This window comes from Somniosus microcephalus, chromosome 3, assembly GCF_052327205.1.
Source record: "Somniosus microcephalus isolate GS21.2 chromosome 3, FLI_Smic_1.0, whole genome shotgun sequence".
Taxonomy (NCBI): domain Eukaryota; kingdom Metazoa; phylum Chordata; class Chondrichthyes; order Squaliformes; family Somniosidae; genus Somniosus; species Somniosus microcephalus.
The window spans coordinates 48552927-48571717 of record NC_140989.1 but is presented as its reverse complement, the minus strand read 5'-3'; the positions used below and the strand labels follow the sequence as shown (position 1 = coordinate 48571717).

General features: G+C 43.9%; 1 protein-coding gene across 1 annotated transcript in view; it reads right to left on the bottom strand.

Annotated features, from left to right (window-relative positions):
• LOC147121028 (lutropin-choriogonadotropic hormone receptor-like) overlaps positions 1-18791 on the bottom strand; it is a 130739-nt gene that overhangs the window by 30192 nt on the left and 81756 nt on the right. The window contains exons 6-7 of the mRNA XM_085980332.1: positions 7389-7466; positions 2528-2596 (exon numbers count right to left, since the gene is read on the bottom strand). Coding sequence (XP_085836458.1) covers positions 2528-2596; positions 7389-7466 — 147 coding nt within the window. The remainder of the gene's footprint in view (positions 1-2527; positions 2597-7388; positions 7467-18791) is intronic.

Below are 18791 nucleotides of genomic sequence, written 5' to 3'. Positions count from 1 at the left end.
ATGGGTTCAGCTCATTTGCATCTCTACTGGCATTGGCTGAGTACAACTCCCCTGTAACACGGGAGTACTGTGCTGGGGAGAATCAGGGGGTGGCGGTGGGGGGGGCGGGGTGGTGTTGGTAATTTAAAGCACAGCCTTTAAAATGCCTACAATGGCTGAAGATTTCAGCAACAGCCTGGGGAAGTAGCAAGTCAGCAGTAAACCTTTTGCAAGGCTGAGGTGATTGTCTGGTAGTTGTAATAGCTGGCATTTATTACCCATCCCTAGTTGCCTTTGAGAAGATGTTGGGCCTTCTTCTTGAACTGCTGCAGTCCATGTGGTGAAGATATTCCCATAGTGCTGTTCGGTAGGGAGTTCCAGGATTTTCACCCAGTGCCAATGAAGGAATGGTGATATATGTCGGGATGGTGTGTGACTTGGAGGTCATGGTGTTCCCAAGCACCTGCTGCTCTTGTCCTTCTAGGTGGCGAAGGTCGCAGGTTTGGGAGGTGCTGAGAGATGTTGATAATGTATCCAGGGATGTGGCACCAAGTGATTTGCAGAGGATAACAAAGCTGGAGGAGTAAAGTGTGGGTATAATGTGTCACCTTCCCTGCAGAGGCTCAGGAGAAGGCTACTCTTGGCTCTGGAGTTGTGAGACCCATATCTCATAGGTACTCATCTTAAATGAAGGATGTTTGAAGAATGCCACGTGCCATTTCTGCGGTGCCCTGAGGAGATGGGTCAGATGCCTAGAATCTGCTGCTGTGCTGAGAAATGACAGCTTTATTCAGTTCGACTCTACCTGTTGCCATTCTACTGGGCCCTGGATCTCTGTCCACTGATCAGGCTCTGAGGTCAGTATCCAAGGATGCAAGGTAACTGACAGGAGTGATACAGGGCTCTGCATCCCTTATTTGCAGGAAGATGATGGAAGATTTGCTTCATTCTAGGCATCAATGGAGTATGTGGTAGTTCCCACTGGAGTCTGCGGCAGACTCCACCTTCAAAGTGGGCTGGTGCCTGCCCCTCCAAGGAAGGACAGACTGCAGCTCTGGTTACAGTAGGGGATCAATGAGACAGTACTCTTTCTACTGACTTTCAGACAGTATGATGCAGGCTGTTGTCTATTGCAGCTTTCAGGAGCTAAACGCAGCCATTAGACTAAGCTTCCGCTGATCAGTTGACAGAGATCTAGGGCCTAGTAGATTTGCAACAGTTAAAGTTGACTTGACCTTCCACCCTCCATAAAATTGAGCTCATGCAAAACTTTGCTGCCTGTATTCTAATTCGCACCAAGTCACGTTCACCCTTCACCCCAGTGCTCTCTGACCAACATTGGCTCCCACTCTGGCAATGCCTCAATTTTAAAATTCTCATCCTTGTTTTCAAATTCCTCCATGGCCTCGCCCCTCCCTATCTCTGTAACCTACTCCAGCCCTACAATCTTCCGAGATCTCTGCGCTCCTCCAATTCTGGCCTCTAGCACATCCCCATTTTAATTGCTCCACCATTGGCAGCCGTGCTTTCAGCTACCTAGGCCCTGAACTCTGAAATTCCCTCCCTAAACCTTTCCGCCTCTCTCTTCTCCTTTAGGACATTTCTTAGAATCTGCCTCTTTAACCCAGCTTTTGGTCATCTGTCCTAATATCTCCTTATGTGCCTCGAAGCCAAATTTTGTCTGCTAACGCTCCTGTGAAGTGCCTTGGGATGTTTCACTATGTTAAAGGCGCTATATAAATGCAAGTTGTTGTTGAATAAGGCTGTTACCTCTCAGATGCAAGCATCCATTATAGGAGGATTCGCTCTGTGTGGTAGATGTAGCAAAATTGGAAATATGTTTTTAAAGAACGGTTTGATATGTTTAACGAAATTGTAAACCCACTTATAAAGAAGATCTTTACAATTTTGTTACTCATTGTGTCAGTTGGAATCTTCACTCTCTCTCCACTCCACAGTTTGGGTTTGCAACACTTAGTGGACAGAGAGCAGCTTTGGCCTAGGCTAGTTGTAATTTGGAAAGTTCACAAGTTTCAATGCACATTCCTCACAAACTAATAATCATAAAATAACCCTCTCTAAACACTTGTTGAACATAAGCCATTTGGGTATTTTTATCTGCACTGTTTCAGCTGATAAAGCTGTAACTGACCACAAATATTTTCATCAGTTACTCACATCATCAATCAAATCCTTAAGTTCAAAATAATAACACTGTTATTCCTTGACTTGAACTCTGATTTTTTTTCGCAATAAAATATATTCAGAAAATGAGTAATTCTGTACTGGAATCTATGAGATACTGTATACCACTTGTATCTTGTACTTTAGTTATCTGTCATTGAGAACCTTGGAGTTATCTTGTGGTTTACAAACTACACGAATTAAGACTCTGTTTGTCTGTACTGTCCTTCAAAGACGCCAAAATGGAATCCTAAATTACAACTATTGCTGTTTCTAATTGAAAAACACTCTGGTAAAACATTCCTTGTATAGGTTACATCAAGAAAACAACATTGTATAAAATCAAATAGTAAACAAAACGTACAACTTATCCAGCTTTGTTGCATTGAATGCATGGCTTTGCACATCTTCAAAACCATTTTTGTACAGCTTCCTGAAAAGGCAAGGTTATTTGAATGTATTATTTGATGAATTATACATTAAGTGAAGTGAAAGCCTTTAAAGCTGTAGTGTCCTTGTTTGGGTTACACAAGACAAACGTGGACAATGGATACTCTGGGAATCATCACAGGACAGTTACCTTATTAATAGGTTCATATGATTTTGAAATATGAAGAATGGACCCCACAGGAATTATTGTAAGGCAGGTATCTCATCAATAGGTTCAGATTATTATAAACTATTTTACATTTTCTTCTCTATGCTCACTTTTAACTCTTGTGCCATACAGCATACATTCTTCAATTGTTTTACAAAGAGGGATTTTCCTAATAAAGATACTTTGTTGAAGATTCTCAGCAAGACCTGAGATGCATAACCATTTCGACGAACAGAATAGGAGCTCAGAACAGTTTCAAGAGTGTCAACAGGATATCACTGAAATAGTATCAGTCTGTGTAATATTACTGATCAGTGGAAGAACACCATTATTCACATGGGCTTGGGAGTCCTGGAAACGAATCTCAGTCAGTGCAAGCGGACAAATGCATAAGATACACAAGCAACCACATTTATAGAAAACTCTGGAACGACAGCCTGCTCCTCCAAATACCCAAGCTCTTGGGTGCCCACAAGGTCGTTTTCCTATTTAAAGGATTTCCCTCATCTGCACTTGGAATATCACTGAAAGATCCAGGACACAGGACAGGAAGGATGAAGGATAAACACAATCAACATTCAATCGAAAATACTTAAGGATCATTAAAGTTGTTAATTTATTGCCAATTTAAAAGCTCAGTTTTTTCAAATGTTTTTCAGGTTCTATTTTTAGCATCAAAAACTGGGAGAAAATGAGGAGAAAAATATTGGACTCCAAAAACATAATAAAATTCGGTTTTTATTTGGAACAAAGAAGAAACTAAAAAAGGCGCAGTTAAGCTAAATATCCTACAATTTTTTTACACAGTTCATGGGAATAGAATCATAGAATGATACAGCACAGATGGAGGCCATTCGGCCCATCGTGCTGGTGCCGGTTCTTTGAAAGAGCTAGCCAATTAGTCACACTCCTGCTTTTTCCCCATGTCTCTGCAAATTTTTCCCCTTCAAGTAATTATCCAATTCCCTTTTGAAAGTTATTACTGAATTTGCTTTGGTCACTCTTTCAGGCAGTGCATTCCAGATCATAAAAACTCACTGCATAAAATGTTTTTCTTCATGTCGCCTCCGGTTCTTTTGCCAATTACCTTAAATCTGTGTCCTCTGGTTACCGACCCTTCTGCCACTGGAAACAGTTTCTCCTTATTTACTCTATCAAAACCCTTCCTGATTTTGAACACCTCATATCAAATCTCCCATTAACCTTCTCTGCTTCGAAGAAAACAACCCCACTTTCTCCAATCTCTCCACATTACTGAAGTCTTTCATCCTTGGTACCATTCTAGTAAATCTCCTCTGCATCTTCTCTAAGGACATGACATCCTTCCTAAAGTGTGGTGCCCAGAATTGATCACAATACTCCAGCTGGACGTAACCAGTGTTTTATAAAGGTTTAGCATAACTTCCTTGCTTTTGTACTCTATGCCTCTATTTATAAAGGATCCCATATGCCTTTTTAACAGCCTTCTCAACTGTCCTGCCACCTTCAAAGACTTGCGTACGTACACTCCCAGGTCTCTCTCTTCCTACGCCCCCTTTAAAATGGTACCATTTAGTTTATATCCTGGGGGTTACCATTGATCAGAAACTGAACTGGACCAGCCATATAAATACTATGGCTACAAGAGCAGGCCAGAGGCTGGGAATTCTGCGGCGAGTGTCTCACCTCCTGACTTCCCAAAGCCTTTCCACCATCTACAAGGCACAAGTCAGGAGTGTGATGGAATACTCTCCACTTGCCTGGATGAGTACAGCTCCAACAACACTCAAGAAGCTCGACACCATTCAGGATAAAGCAGCCCGCTTGATTGGCACTCCATCCACCACCTTCAACATTCACTCCCTCCACCACCTGCGCACTGTGGCTGCAGTGTGTACCATCTACAAGATGCACTGCAGCAACTCGCCAAAGCTCCTTCAACAGCACCTTCCAAACCCGCGACCTCTACCACTTAGAAGGACAAGGGCAGCAGACGCATGGGAACATCACCACCTACAAGTTCCCCTCCAAGTCACACACCATCCTGACTTGGACCTGTATCGCCGTTCCTTCACTGTTGCTGGGCCAAAATCCTGGAACTCCCTTTCTAACAGCATTGTGGGTGTACCTACACCATATGGACTGCAGCGGTTCAAGAAGGTGGCTCACCACCATCTTCTCAAGGGCAATTAGGGATGGGCACTAAATGCAGGCCTAGCCAGCGACGCCTATACCCCATCAATGAATTAAAAAAAAAAAAATTGCCTCTGCTCATTCTTCCTACCAAAATGATTCACTTCACACTTCTCTGCGTTACATTTCATCTGCCATATGTCTACCCATTTCACCAGTCTGTCTATGTCCTCCTGAAATCTGTTACTATCCTCCTCACTGTTTACTACCAATTTTTCAAATTATACTCTTAAAAGTTGTTCAGCTCTAGAAACAGTGAAAAATTATCAAATGAATCTCCAGAAAACAAATATGAAGTACATAGTGATGGCACACAAGGATAACATGAAGCAAAGGAGAACTAATGAAGATATTGGAGCAATAGTGAGAGTAGGAATGTCGGTGTGAAAGAAGATTTGAAAGAAAAATTAAACAAAGAATGCTATTTTTCTGGACACCACTTTATTAGAGGAATGAAAAGAGTAGAAAAGCTACAGTAAGAAATTAAAAAGAAAGAAAAAAGAATGATTGTGGGTTCTAACCCAATTTAAATTTGCAGTTTTTGTCTGAGGTAGACCACATGTGCAATCCCAAGCTCCCTGTCACTTGCCACTTCACTGCCCAACCCTCTGTTTTTGACCTTCAATAGTGTTCCAATGAAGCTCAATGCAAGCGCAAAGGAACAGCACCAAACTATTAGGCACTTTACAGCTTTCTGCCCTTAGTATTGTCTCTAATAACTTAAGAACTTAACTCTAGCTACCACTTTCTCTTCAGTAAAAAGGGCTGGTGATGTGGGAGGGGAAGGGAACGGGTTGGTACTGGGGTGGAACACTGTGCTGATGAGATGGTCTGCATCCTTGGCGTCGACTTTCTTTTTTCTTCTACCAGGCTCCTAGACTCCTGGAACCTGCTCCACTTTGCCAGTTTACCAAGCTTCCATTTCTATCTCCCTCATCCCTCACATACTTCAGCTATTCAAATGTTCTCTGTGTCTTATATATTTCTTTGATTTCTCTCCTAGCGGGTTATTTTGGCCAAAGGGTGAAAACAGACACTGAATAGGTGCAGTGCTAATGAGACGGCACGTTGCAGGATGGTTCAGGGACTGAGGGAGAGGCCGCACAGATTCTCAGATGCGGCACTGGAGGTCCTGGTGGAGGGGGTCCAGAGAAGGAGGGATGTCCTGTACCCACTGGGGGTAGGACGCCTCCTTGCCCTCCTGTCCCTCTCTCCTGCAGCAGCTGGTGCTCCTCTGCCTGGCCTCATCACCTCCTCCCAGTCCTCTTCCAGACAAAGCGGGACCTCTGGCAAGGTCCCCATGACCAACCACTCCCTTTTTCCTGGTGACTCCTATAAGGTCTCCAAGTAGCACAGCACTCACTCTCTTTAGGTGAAGTCCTCAGAGAATTTCCAGAATAAATGTTGATAAGAGTGTTGGTGAAGGCATGACAAAGTGTCCCAGAAAGTCTCCCGATGTGTATCAAAAGTCCTCTTCAAATGCAGTGTAGTCATTCGATCTCCAGCAGCAAGTGAACAGTGAAAGCTGAGCATGGATTTGAGGTGGGCTAACCAGGCGCTGCAGCTCAAGACCCCACCATGGCCTCTTCAGAGAGTCTTTAGTGCCTAAAGTACCTGGGGAAAATAGCCCCCATTGACTTCTGCCTCTGTATGGTTCCACAGGTGCTGGTCACATACCAGTACCTTGCCTAAGTGACCGGTATTCATGTATAACCCTTAACAGCACGTGTTGTCAGGCTATTTAATTGAGAGAGGCATCACAACTGAACTCAACCTTTCCCCACCCAACATTTATGCGCACGCACTGTAAGAGGTGATCACTGATAGAAACTGTGATCAATTTTCCCTACCTATCCCAGGGCTCTAGTTCAATTGTAGGGCCCTCGCACTGTCCCACTGAGTTCCACTAACTCACTACCGGCCATGTTTGAACCTGGGACCTTTCTCGTCTGTATAACTGAGGAAATTCACCAATCAAAGGAGACTGTAATTCTATCACATCTTGATACATGAGGTGGGAAAAACTATCAACCACAAAATAATTTATGGTATTATAAACCTTTTCAAATTGTGTCCATGTTTCTTTATCAGGATTCAGTTCTACTATAAAGACAGACCTATCAGGATTAATTTTATGAAATCTTGAGAACTCTTGCCTACTGGAAGCATATAGCAGAAATGTTGCTGTGAACTTTCCAGAGTTTTCTATCCATTAAAATTAAAATGAATCGGTGGAAAATCAAGGGGACTGCAAGCTCAAATTCCCAATATGCACTCCCAGCAGGTGAGGCTTTACACCAGGAGTGCAACTTTGTAAAACTTATATTACTATGTTTAATCTAAACCTCAAATACGTTATTCATTTTTCAAGAACTCATTTGATATTGGACATTTGCATTATGCATGTGGAGAAAGTACAATGACTTATGTAACAGTCATAAGTTGTTATACTTACAATGTCAGGGATTCATTGTTCATTCCTTGAAATGCATTTTCTGGTATGGTTAGAAGATGTAAATTATCACATATTTCCCTGAAAATAAATATGCAGATTTTATTGAAAGGAAATTAAAGCCCTTCAATTAACAATATTAATTTAATTTGTGAATGCAAACAATAATTTTACTGCCGGGTGGAATGATAATTCAGAAGTCGGTCAGAAATCTTCACTTAAAAGAACGCAGCTTCTGTACAGTATTCTAGTGTAAATTCTAAGTTTTCTCTCTTCCTATCCTAAAGGTGCTGAATCTAGTAGGGGTAGGATTTCATCAATGCCTTCAGTCCTCAGACATAGGGGTAGAAATTGGTATGTGTGTTCCAGTTTAACAGGCGGGCCATGCAAATTTGGACATCAAAGAGAAATTTAACAGAGCTTTATGTTCTTGGAGGTATTTCTTAGGTTGGTCACCTTTCTTGGGTGATGATATAAGTTTCTGAAAGTTCATGATACTTGGTTGTACATAATCTGTGATAGGAAAGGGTTTAATGTAACAAATGGCCTGTCACATTAATTTTTACGTTTTAAAATTCAATATCCCTTCAAGTACATTATCAAGTAGCGGTGACTACAAAACTTGGGGACAAAAACCCACAATCCTTCTGGGACAGTTATTTTGTCTCCCAAGAAAGGTGAACAACAATATGAAATGCCTCCAGAAACAAAGTTCTGTTAAATTTCCCCTTGATCCCCTTTTCTACATCTATTCATTTTTCTTCCTCTTGCCCTTTAAATCCCAACCCTGTATGGGGAAAGCAGTTCTCAGATTAACTTGTGAAGACTTCACCTCTATTACCTTTTGTCTATACTCATCTCTATCTTCAAACATGCATGTCGTTTTATATTTAACGTAAACTCTTTTTGAACCTGTTGTCACCGCATTACTTTCTTTGTTGCCCACATAGGTTTCCTTTACTGCATGATATACCTGATGGAGTGTTGTTCCCATAATTATGTCTTTGAATATATTCCATTTACTCCCTACCCAATCTAATAGTGCACGCTGATGTATTCCCTCAAAATCTATCTTCCTGAAGCTAAACATGGTGGCTGTGTCCCTTTCTTTTGCTATTGCAAAGCTTATTTTAAAGTCCAAAAATTGCCATTGCTGTTAACTGGCTGGTGTCTGAATTGGATTGCATGCACCATTCCCTGACCATTACATAATAGTAAGTCTAGTATTGTTTCCTTCCCTTGTAGCTTCCATTTGTGTCATAACACAACACAAAAGTGCCTAGGAATGGTCATTTACTTTTTTCTTCAAATTTGTATTGGGTTCTCTAAAAGATTCATTCACATTTTATGAAGGCAATTCATTTTTCACAATTTCACAAGTAATGCCCAGCAAATAGAAGCTCCCCCCACTTCCCGCCGTCATAATTACCTTTTCCTGATTTGAGCATAAAGTACCTAATCTATATCCCTATAATATCCTCTGACTGATTTAGTGGCCTGTAAGACTCCTGTAGCTACTTTTCCCCTTTCTGTCACTCAGTTTGACCCACAAAGTTTCCAAATCTTCAATACCTATGCTAGAATGATCTATCTCAGTTACCATTAGGTGATATTTAACATACAAAGCCACTCTGCAAGCCATTTATCCCTTTGGAATAATCCATATCCTGGAAAATTGACCCTCCAGTCTATATCAGTCTCTGTGATTCCTAATAAATCATAGTACTTTTCCCCGTAGCATAGACTTCTAGGTAGCCTAGATTATTCCTGCCATTTATGTGTAGAATTTTGAGGCAATCACTTTCTACATTCGTTATCCTAACCCATTTATCACCATTCCCATGCTCAATCGTTATTATTTGGTTTCTCGCCTCTCAGTTTCTCACACAATACATTGCCATGAAAGCCCTGCTCCAAGAGGTGTCTCCCAAGCAGTATTCTACCATTTCTTTCTCTTCTGTTTCTTTAGACATGCCACCAGAAGCAGATGGAAATCCCAGGGCTGGCCAAAAGCCAGCAGTTCACAGCACCCTGTGCCACTAACTTCACCTACTGCAAATACCAAAACAGGTATACATACCTCAGGGGGAGGATTTAAGGCATGAGGTTGAAGAGGCTGCACTTTTTAAAAAGTTAGTTCATGGGATGTGGGCGTCGCTGGCAAGGCCAGCATTTATTACCCATTCCTGGATGAAGCATTGAGCTCAAGCGAGGAGGAACAAGTGGAGGTAGCTGTAAAGGAGCAAGTATCTGCTGACCGAAGGGCCAGCTCACATCCTAGGATTTGGACCTCACAGGAGATGCTTATAAAACATGATTGGCTCTCCAAGCTGAATCATTTACTGGAGTCATTTTAGGCCTGTCCGTAGCTCCCTGGAAAGTTTGGTTACAAGTGTGGAGGAGTCCATTAGCCAGATCTGTGCAATGGTAAAGAACGGTTTCTCAGCACAGCAATTCACCGAGGAGCACTCAGCAACTCCAGTAACCCTCAGTAGCAAAGGTTCCAGGGCCACATAGAGTATTGCTTGTGACTGCTCAGACTGCTCTATAGAAACCTTGAGCTCCAATTTACAATAGGTTATCCTACCTATGTTCAACATACTTGGAGATTGGATTGATACAGCCTTGAGGCAGGACTTCATTGACTTCTGGCTGTCCAGAGCTCTGCTTCCGTGCATAATGCCAGGCATGCTGAGGCTATGCCATCTGTCTCTCAAAATGATGCTATATCCTGACTATCTAGCTCCCCTGCACTTTATTTTACCTTTGTTCAGAGACATTCTTTCTGATGGTGCAGAATAGGTTGCAATTCAGCAAAGTGTGGGCATCGATGAGAATTGATTTAGTAGCACAGACATTGTGGGGAAAGTATTTGTGTGCATGTGGACAGGAAGCTTCTTAAAAGACAAGCTCAGGCGCGTAGCTGAATGGGTCTTATATCAGCTTCTGGCGCAAGATTCTTCCTCGCTGCGGGTGCTTCTGCAGGTACTTGCTCTTTATGGATGCCTATGCTGCTATGGCCTTGATTGCCAGTTACCCTCCTCCTTCTCTAGTCAGGCCTCTTTGGAGAGCAAAGTTATACAAGCTGAACAATAGTCTTGGAGACTCTTGTTGGGCTGTATTGTAAAACACCCCCAATCTGTCAAAACATCTGAAATGTTGCTGCAAGATTCCTATAGTATGCTCGAAGCTGATGCTAGCAGCTGCATGGATCTCAAAGTAACTGCACTCAGTTTGTAGTTATGGCTGGTGCAAGAAGATCATTAATCATGTTTGTAAAGGGAAGCCTGGTCCCCTAGGAGTCACCTTGCAGTTTGCCTTCACCTTGAAATAAGGATGTCACAATTTTCTCCTTAGAATGAAAGAATCGTGACAGTTGTCTGAAATATGGGCAATGGCCTGCATGGTTTGATGTTGATCATCAATGACCAGCTGTACAGTGATAGAGTGTAACTGCTTTGGTTTCATGTAGGCCATGGAAAATGAATTTTGTCTATGACCCACACACACACACACACACTCACACTTGGGAATCCAGCAATGTGATGAAGTTGGTCTGCCCCTTTTTTTTACTAATTCTTGGAATGTGGGAATTGATGGCAAGGCCAGCATTTATTGCCCATCCCTGAGAAGGTGGTGGTTGGCATTCTTCTTGAAATGCTGCAGTTTGATACAACTGAGTGGCTTACTGAGAGGCTTGCTTGGCCACCTCAGCGGACTGTTAAGAGTCAATCACATTGCTGTGGGACTGGAGACACATATTGGCCAGGCTGGGTAAGAACGGCATGTTTCCTTCTCTAAAGGACACTAGTGAACCAGTTGGGTTTTTACAACAATCCTATAGCTACATGGTAAAATTTACTGATGCCAGCTTTTATTTCCAGATTTTTAAAACTTAATTCACATTCCCAAACTGCCACGGTGAGATTTGAACTTGTGTTCTCTTGATTATGTCCAGGTCTCTGGGTTACTAATCCAGTAACATCCAGTCATCCATAACACTACAGTGCCCTTGCTATGCTACTAATTCTTGTTCAGTTGATAAAGTAATAAATGAGTTGGCCCAGCTGTCCTGAGAGACAACAGCATTGTGCAGCTGTGCTCCTGGATGTCTTAGTCCTCATCGTGCTTTTTACCAACATCATCATCTTCCTCCTTCAATGCCACCTATTGCTATGGAGAATCTGCAGGAAAGGAGGGTGGAAGCTAAGAATGGGTGAGCATCACCCCCTTTTAGATTAAGGAGAAAGAGAAGGGAGTGGAAGATTGCAGCTGCGTGGTGCTTCACCGGGATTCCAGGGCGATAACGAGATGCTTAGTCAATAATCTGGTACCAGCAAGATGCTGCTGACCCTGCAATCTCACAGCAAGAGCTGTGACCCCCATCCCCATGAGCTGAATGGCCTTCTCCTCGAAGTGGTTGAGATATTTATGGTTGGGAAAGCCCCCTTCCAGTTGGCCTGCCTGTGGTGGGCATTATGCGCCAACTTGTTCTGCACAACGATAGATTGAGTATGCATAAGGCTAGCAGTTGACGACTGTGTTCCAGTTGGCATGGAGGATGCAGGGGTATGCGGCAGCTAAAAGTGAAGGAGTTTTAGGGTTGTGAATGTAAGTAATTGTTGTGAGGGGGGCTGCGTAACCATAGTGCAAGATGCCGTGTTGGACCCCCTCCCCTTAACCAGAAAACGTTATGCAGGGTTAGTTGTGGAAGTGTTGCTTCAAGAGTGTGCTGATGCCCAGAGCAAGGGAGAGGAGTGCAATGTGTTACATTGCTTGCCCTGCTCAGGATGTGGAACTTCTTGTGGCACTGTTCTGCAGACTTGGCGATGAGGAAGTTGGCACTGAATGCCAGCATAAGTGAAAATTCTGGGTAACGATTCTGGGTCACGTGATAACAGCACCATCTAGCAGTCTATAAATCCTGTCTTCAATGCCCACTAAAAGGGTTTGCCAGTCTGAATGAGTGAAGTTGTGTTCTCTTCTCTGTTTGGTGCCATGCCCTGCTGCCCTCTGTCCAAGTATATTAAAAATATTGCAAACCATAGAGAGAAATTATTAGAGATCGAAGTGAAAGAGCCAAGCACTGTTTTTCTCTTAACTTTGTCCACCAGTCTGTTGCTAAATAGCACAGGTGCGCCTGTAATTTAATAAATTGGATGCACCCAGGAAACATGTGCATCTTCCTGTGATGGCCACCAGTGGATGCACAGCGATATAAATTACTGAGGAAATACCATGCCCAGAACTAACTGGCCTCTAATAACATGGGGTGATTATCCAAGTAGAGCTCATAACAACAACAATTTGTATTTATATAGCACCTTTAATGTAGTAAAATGTCCCAAGGCGCTTCACAGGAGTATTATAAGACAAAAAAAAGACACCAAGCCACATAAGGAGAAATTAGGGCAGGTGACCAAAAGCTTGGTCAAAGAGGTAGGTTTTAAGAAGCGTCTTAAAGGAGGAAGGAGAGGCAGGAAATTCCAGAGCTTAGGGCTAAGTCAACAGAAGGCATGCTCACCAATAGTTGAGCGATTATAATCAGGGATACTCAAGAAGGTAGAATTAGAGGAGCGCAGATATCTCGGGGGGTTATCGGGCTGAAGGAGATTACAGAGATAGAGAGGGACGAGGCCATGGAGGGATTTGAAAACAAGGATGAGAATTTTTAAATCGAGGCGTTGCTTAACCAGGAGCCAATATAGGTCAGCAAGCACAGGGGTGATGGGTGAACAGGACTTGGTGCGAGTTAGGACATGGGCAGTCGAGTTTTGAATCACCTCAAGTTTACGTAGGGTGGAATGTGGGAGGCCAGCCAGGAGTGCATTGGAATAGTCAAGTAAAGAGGTAACAAAGGCATGGATGAGGGTTTCAGCAGCGGATGAGCTGAGGCAAGGGCGGAGATGGACAATGTTATGGAGGTGGAAATAGACGGTCTTAGTTATGACGCAGATATGTGTTCAGAAGCTCATTTCAGGGTCAAATATGACACCAAGGTTGCGAACAGTGTGGTTCCGCCTCAGACAGATGTTATGGAGAGGAATGGAGTCAGTGGCTAGGGAATGGAGTTTGTGGCGGGGACCGAAAACAATAGCTTTGGTCTTTCCAATATTTAATTGGAGAAAATTTCTGCTCATCCAGAACTGGATGTCGGACAAGCAGTCTGACAATTTAGAGACAGTGGAGGGATCGAAAGAGGTGGTGGTGAGGTAGAGCTGGGTGTCGTCAGCGTCCATGTGGAAACTGACGCTGTGTTTTCGGATGATGTCACCAAGGGGCAACATGTAGATGAGAAATAGGAGGGGGGCCAAGAATAGATCCTTGGGGGACACCAGAGGTAACGATGTGGGAGCGGGAAGAGAAGCCGTTGCAGGTGATTTTCTGGTTACAATTAGATAGATAAGAATGGAACCAGGCATGAAGTTGACAAAGCAGGTGCTCAGTCTACCCATTTGTGTCAGTGTAAAGCCTGGGCCTCAATAGCATGCCTCCAACGAGCTGCAGGCGTTAAAATGGACGTCCTGCTGCAGCCTGCTGATTCTGGGAGGCTGGGAAAATCAGTCGAGTCTGTGGGGAAGGGGTGGGGAGTGCTAAGAAAGGGAACGAGGTCTCGGGGGAACCCCCTTGAATAGGCCAACAGCATGTTGGAGATTTCTTTTGCTCAGAGGGCAACACCTGCTCCTCCAGGGCCGACCAAAAAAAAAGTTGAAATCCTCCCGGGCAGCCTCTAGCGGTCCCTTTAAGGACCACTGGTTAGGCTGCTCAGCACCTGTTACAACTTGCCGGATTGTGCACAGCCTATGCTCCACCCATTCGTACCTGAAAATAGCGATTGGGGTCTTACCACGGGCATAGGACTCTGTTTTGCATATTTAAATACCCTGCTGCCCGTTTCAGGCAGGTGGGCTGCTCGCTCATTTACAAGATCGCCTGAAAATTGCATCGGACAGCCCTTGGGTGTTTACGGGGTGGGTGAAGTGCTTCCGCCCACTGAATTTTCAGTTGCTGACTACCCATTTTTCTGACAAGAAACAAGCGGCCGGCAGTTGAAAATTGCCTCCCCCCATAGTTTCAACATGTGTGCTGGATACACAGCTGGTATGGACTGTATAATCAATATATTGTAATTTGGCCTTCAGTTGCATCGATTAATGATGCACTTGCATCCAATAACTTGATTTGCATCTAATTTCTGGCCCCTGCTTGCCCGCTTCACTTTTTCTTTTGATAGTTTGTTCTCAGGATGTGGGTCTATCCCTATTAGCCCCGAGAAGTTGACGGTGGACAGTCTCCTTGAACTGTTGCCGTCCTTGATGCTCCCCTAATGGTGTCAGGTAGGGAATTCCAGGGTATTGACCCAGCAATGATGACTCACAAAGCAACTTCAGTACATTTATGGAACTAGTACTACGCTTCAAATCTGCCTTCTGCTCCTTTATTTCAGTTCTTCACCTACACTTTTTTTGTTTCTTTTGCTGCTCTAGCTAGGTGCTCGCTACCTATCCTGTAACAAGTGCCAGGTTGAGAAATTTGGCATGAAGCCCTCATAATAATGAGAAAGCAGATGGTTCCCAGGTTGATAACTCCCAACTGAGCTCCTTTCCTTTGCAGCTATATCTATGCCCATCCTACAGCCTTTTCCTGCAATCTCCTCTCTGCTCAAGATCCTCTGCCCCATTAGTGGGTGCATTTTAGCTCAATCTACATTCAAGCTACAAGTTTAAAGCTACTTGTACAGAGCACATTGCCCATCCCCTGACCCTGCTTCTTCGGGGTTTTTAACCTGTTCTCTTTTCAATGGCTGGAGCTCTGTCCACATTTGATTTCCCAGACAACTCTGCCATCAGGACTACGCTGCTCTGCTGGACAACATTGGGTGCCTCTGCTGCCGTGACTCTCCTCTGCCACTCAATCAGTTCAATCTTAAGGTAATCAGCCCAACCTGCAGTGTTCATCCCCCTCCCCACCTGCTCCTGTGACCTGCTGAGCTTCAGGACTGCCCTTCAGTGCACTGCTGGCTTCTTAGATTTACTCTGCTGCTGTGTTGGGTCCTGGACAGAAATTCTGAGCCGAAGTCCATTTCTCCACTAGCTTCTGGGCTTTACTGTAACCTGCACATTCGCCGCTGCTTTCTACTGAGACTGTCCTCTGCTGGCCTCAATGTCAATACAGTCAGCACATTCTGGTATTTCGTGGTTAGTGATCTGGTCCTCCCACCTAATACGAAGGAATGTACAAAGGTGTCTTTCCAGCTGTTTAATGTGCCTTCTATAGAGTGTCAATATTTCGCATCCATACAGGAGATTGGCATGGTCAATTGCCTTATAAGCCTTCAGTTTAGTAGTAACCTTAATACTACGCTAATTCCAAACATGCTTGGGCCGTCTACTAATGGCTATGCTCTATGTGTGCAAGCCGTCTCTTTCTTAGCGATCCTTGCATCATCAGATAGCACAATTGCAAGATAGGTGAGCTCCTTGACCTCAATGTAATCAATGCTCAGCTCCATTGGGTTGGACATGTTTTTAGGATGGACAATGTAAGTTTACCAAAGCAGGTGCTTTGTGGAGAACTAGTGGATGGCGGAAGAAAACAGGGCAGACAACAAAGGCGTTACAAAGACACACTGAAGATTCACTTGACACACTGCAACATGGTCATTGACTCTTGGGGAAACACTGACCACCAACAGATGGCAAAGGTGTGCTGAAGTGAGAAAAGGGCTGAAGGACTTTGAGCTACAATGCTGTGCCAGTGTGATGGCAAGACACGAAAGACGGAAGGATAAGCAACATCAGAGGGAGAATCCCCTAGGAACATGGTTTCTGAGACTTGTGCAGCTAAACACATATTGGCCTGCATAGTCTACCATGAATTTATGCTTACTTCTTCGTTGGCATGTCATCCTGGAGTATGATAGACACACTACCACTATTCTCTGCTGGACTTCCTTTATTCCAGTGCCTGGTCTACTTCTGTGGGCCCAATTTTTTGCTCTTCCATTGGGAATTTTTCACTTTACACAGAGCTAGCTCTGATCTGTTCCTGCTGGTTCCCATCCTGCTCTGGGTTCTGTTCTCTTGCTGTTGAATAATCTCTGCTTTGCTGCTCTCTGCTTGCTCCCCGTAGCACTGACTCCGTTTATCCTTCAGAACTCCTCCAGCACTCGCTGGACTGGATGTGACTGGCTCTTCAAGCTGCTACTGCTGTTCCCAATCTTGTGTATTCCTCAACCCTCCCACAGCTGTTTCTCAGACCAGTTTCCTCATCTGCACTGATCACATGGATTTACCTTTTGCCTTCCCCTGGCTCCCTGGACTTCATTACTCTTAGTTCTCAGGTTTCATCCCCATTGATCCCCACTCCCCTGCTGAAATACCATATCCACTGATGCACACGATGATCAGCCAAGTCCATTATGCACCTCCGCTAGACTATTGGATCAAACCCTGCTGGTTCATGATCGACTCTCCATTCCTCCGTGGTCTTTTCACTACTGGACAACGCCCACTGATACTCTGTTCCTCGAACAAATCCTGGATTGAATCCCTTTCGACAGCTGCCACCAAACCCAGATGTTGGATTCTGCCAGTGTCCCACAATCACTGTCCCTCTCCACATTTCCCTGCAAAATGTCCGTTCACTCACAAACAAGGCCCTTACCATCCATGACCTTATTATGGATGATTGCATTGATCTCCTGGCTTTGATGGAAACTTGGCTCAGGATGGTCACACCATGCCCCTTACTGAAGCTGTTCCCCCCGGCTAAACATTTCACCATCACGCCACCCAAACCACTGCGCTCATGGTGTGGCCAAATCAAGCCTTGGTCTCGCCCCTCTACTCCTGTGGAACCTTCCCCTTCTTCGAGCGTTTCACCTTGTTCCACCCCTCTCCCCTCTCCTTTAAAAGTCGCATTCTCTTCTGTTCTCCAAGCCCCACCCTGAGTTTCTCCACAAAATATTTTCCCTCCTTTCCTCATTCTGCACTGAGCGACTCCTCATACTCAGCACTCCCACCTCAACTCACCTTGCCTCTCTTTTCTGACTACACCACTGTGAAACGTCATGAGATTATTTCTACTTCTGTTCCCTCCCTTAAGCAAGATTCTGTTGGTAATTTTAACATCTGGGCGATGGTGTAAAATGGGCAATATCAAATTAACCACCCATTCCTTATGCACCCCGCTTGATTTCCCTTTCTGTTGACTTCAATGGAAAGGGAAATTGGGCAGGGTTTATAACGGGTGGCCAATTTTTAATATTGGCCAAAGTTAAAATTCCCCTCCTCCCCCTCCCCCCCTCCCCCCTCCCCCCGCCAAAACACAGGAAACGACGGGTCATTTCTCCACTTTAACTCTCACTTTGTCTGTGAGTTAAAATTGTCCGATGGAGGAATTTCTAGCCATTACAGCTATGGTGCTCTGAGCTACAAGTAGTCTTTTATCTATGCAAAAATCCAAGATTTAGACTTAGTTTCTTCCAACAATTCTCTAAGGCGGTTTCTGGTATACTGCACTTTTTGAAAAAGAAATTTCTGAGTTTATACTCATTTCAACTAGTCCCAAGTGATGTTTCAACCAGGGTGATCCCAAATAGCATGAATTGAGAAGTACCTCAGTAGTTCTGATTTGAGCTAATTCCTGTAAACTGCTATTGGAAAATGAATTCAAAGGCCATCCCTAAAGTGGAGTATGAGTTATTCCAGCTGTAACATGTGTACTTATTTAGTACTTAATAAATAACGTAGTTGCTTTTATTGAATTCCCATTGCTGGACAATGGGATGATAATTCAAGCTGTCATGGCTTGCTAAGTGGCAAGTTCTTGGCTGTTCTATCAGATAGAGGGCCAAAATTAAAGCTAGGCATTCCCTTTTGGGACACAAGTACAATTCAGGTGACCACTCATCTTAGGCTGCACTTGAGCACCTACCAGCTGACTTAAGACCACGATTGTAAGAGATCTAAGAGCAGAATGCTTGCATATAATGGAGTGTGGCAAAGATAGACCAAAACAAAAGAAAAATGAATCTACTGAAAGGTAGAAAATATAACCCCCCACCCAGTACGTTTATCTGCACTTCTAAAGATAACACATGAAGGCTGTAGTATGATTCCATTGGTGTTGGTAACCCGCTCACTTATGTGGCCATTCTTCATGTCTGAGCTTTGACAACCCGTGTTGGCAGGCTATTTTATCATGGGAGCATTACAACCAAATTTTTTCCTGACAACCAGGCATATGCACTTTCCAGCAGGGTGGCACTGCCAGGTGCAGGAATCCTGACTGAAATTTCCCTTTCCTGGAGAGGGTCAATTAAGCTAATTGAAGTGGCCTCATCAGCAATTCAACTAAGATTAATCGATTCACGCCAATCGAGGAATTGAACATGGCCCTTCA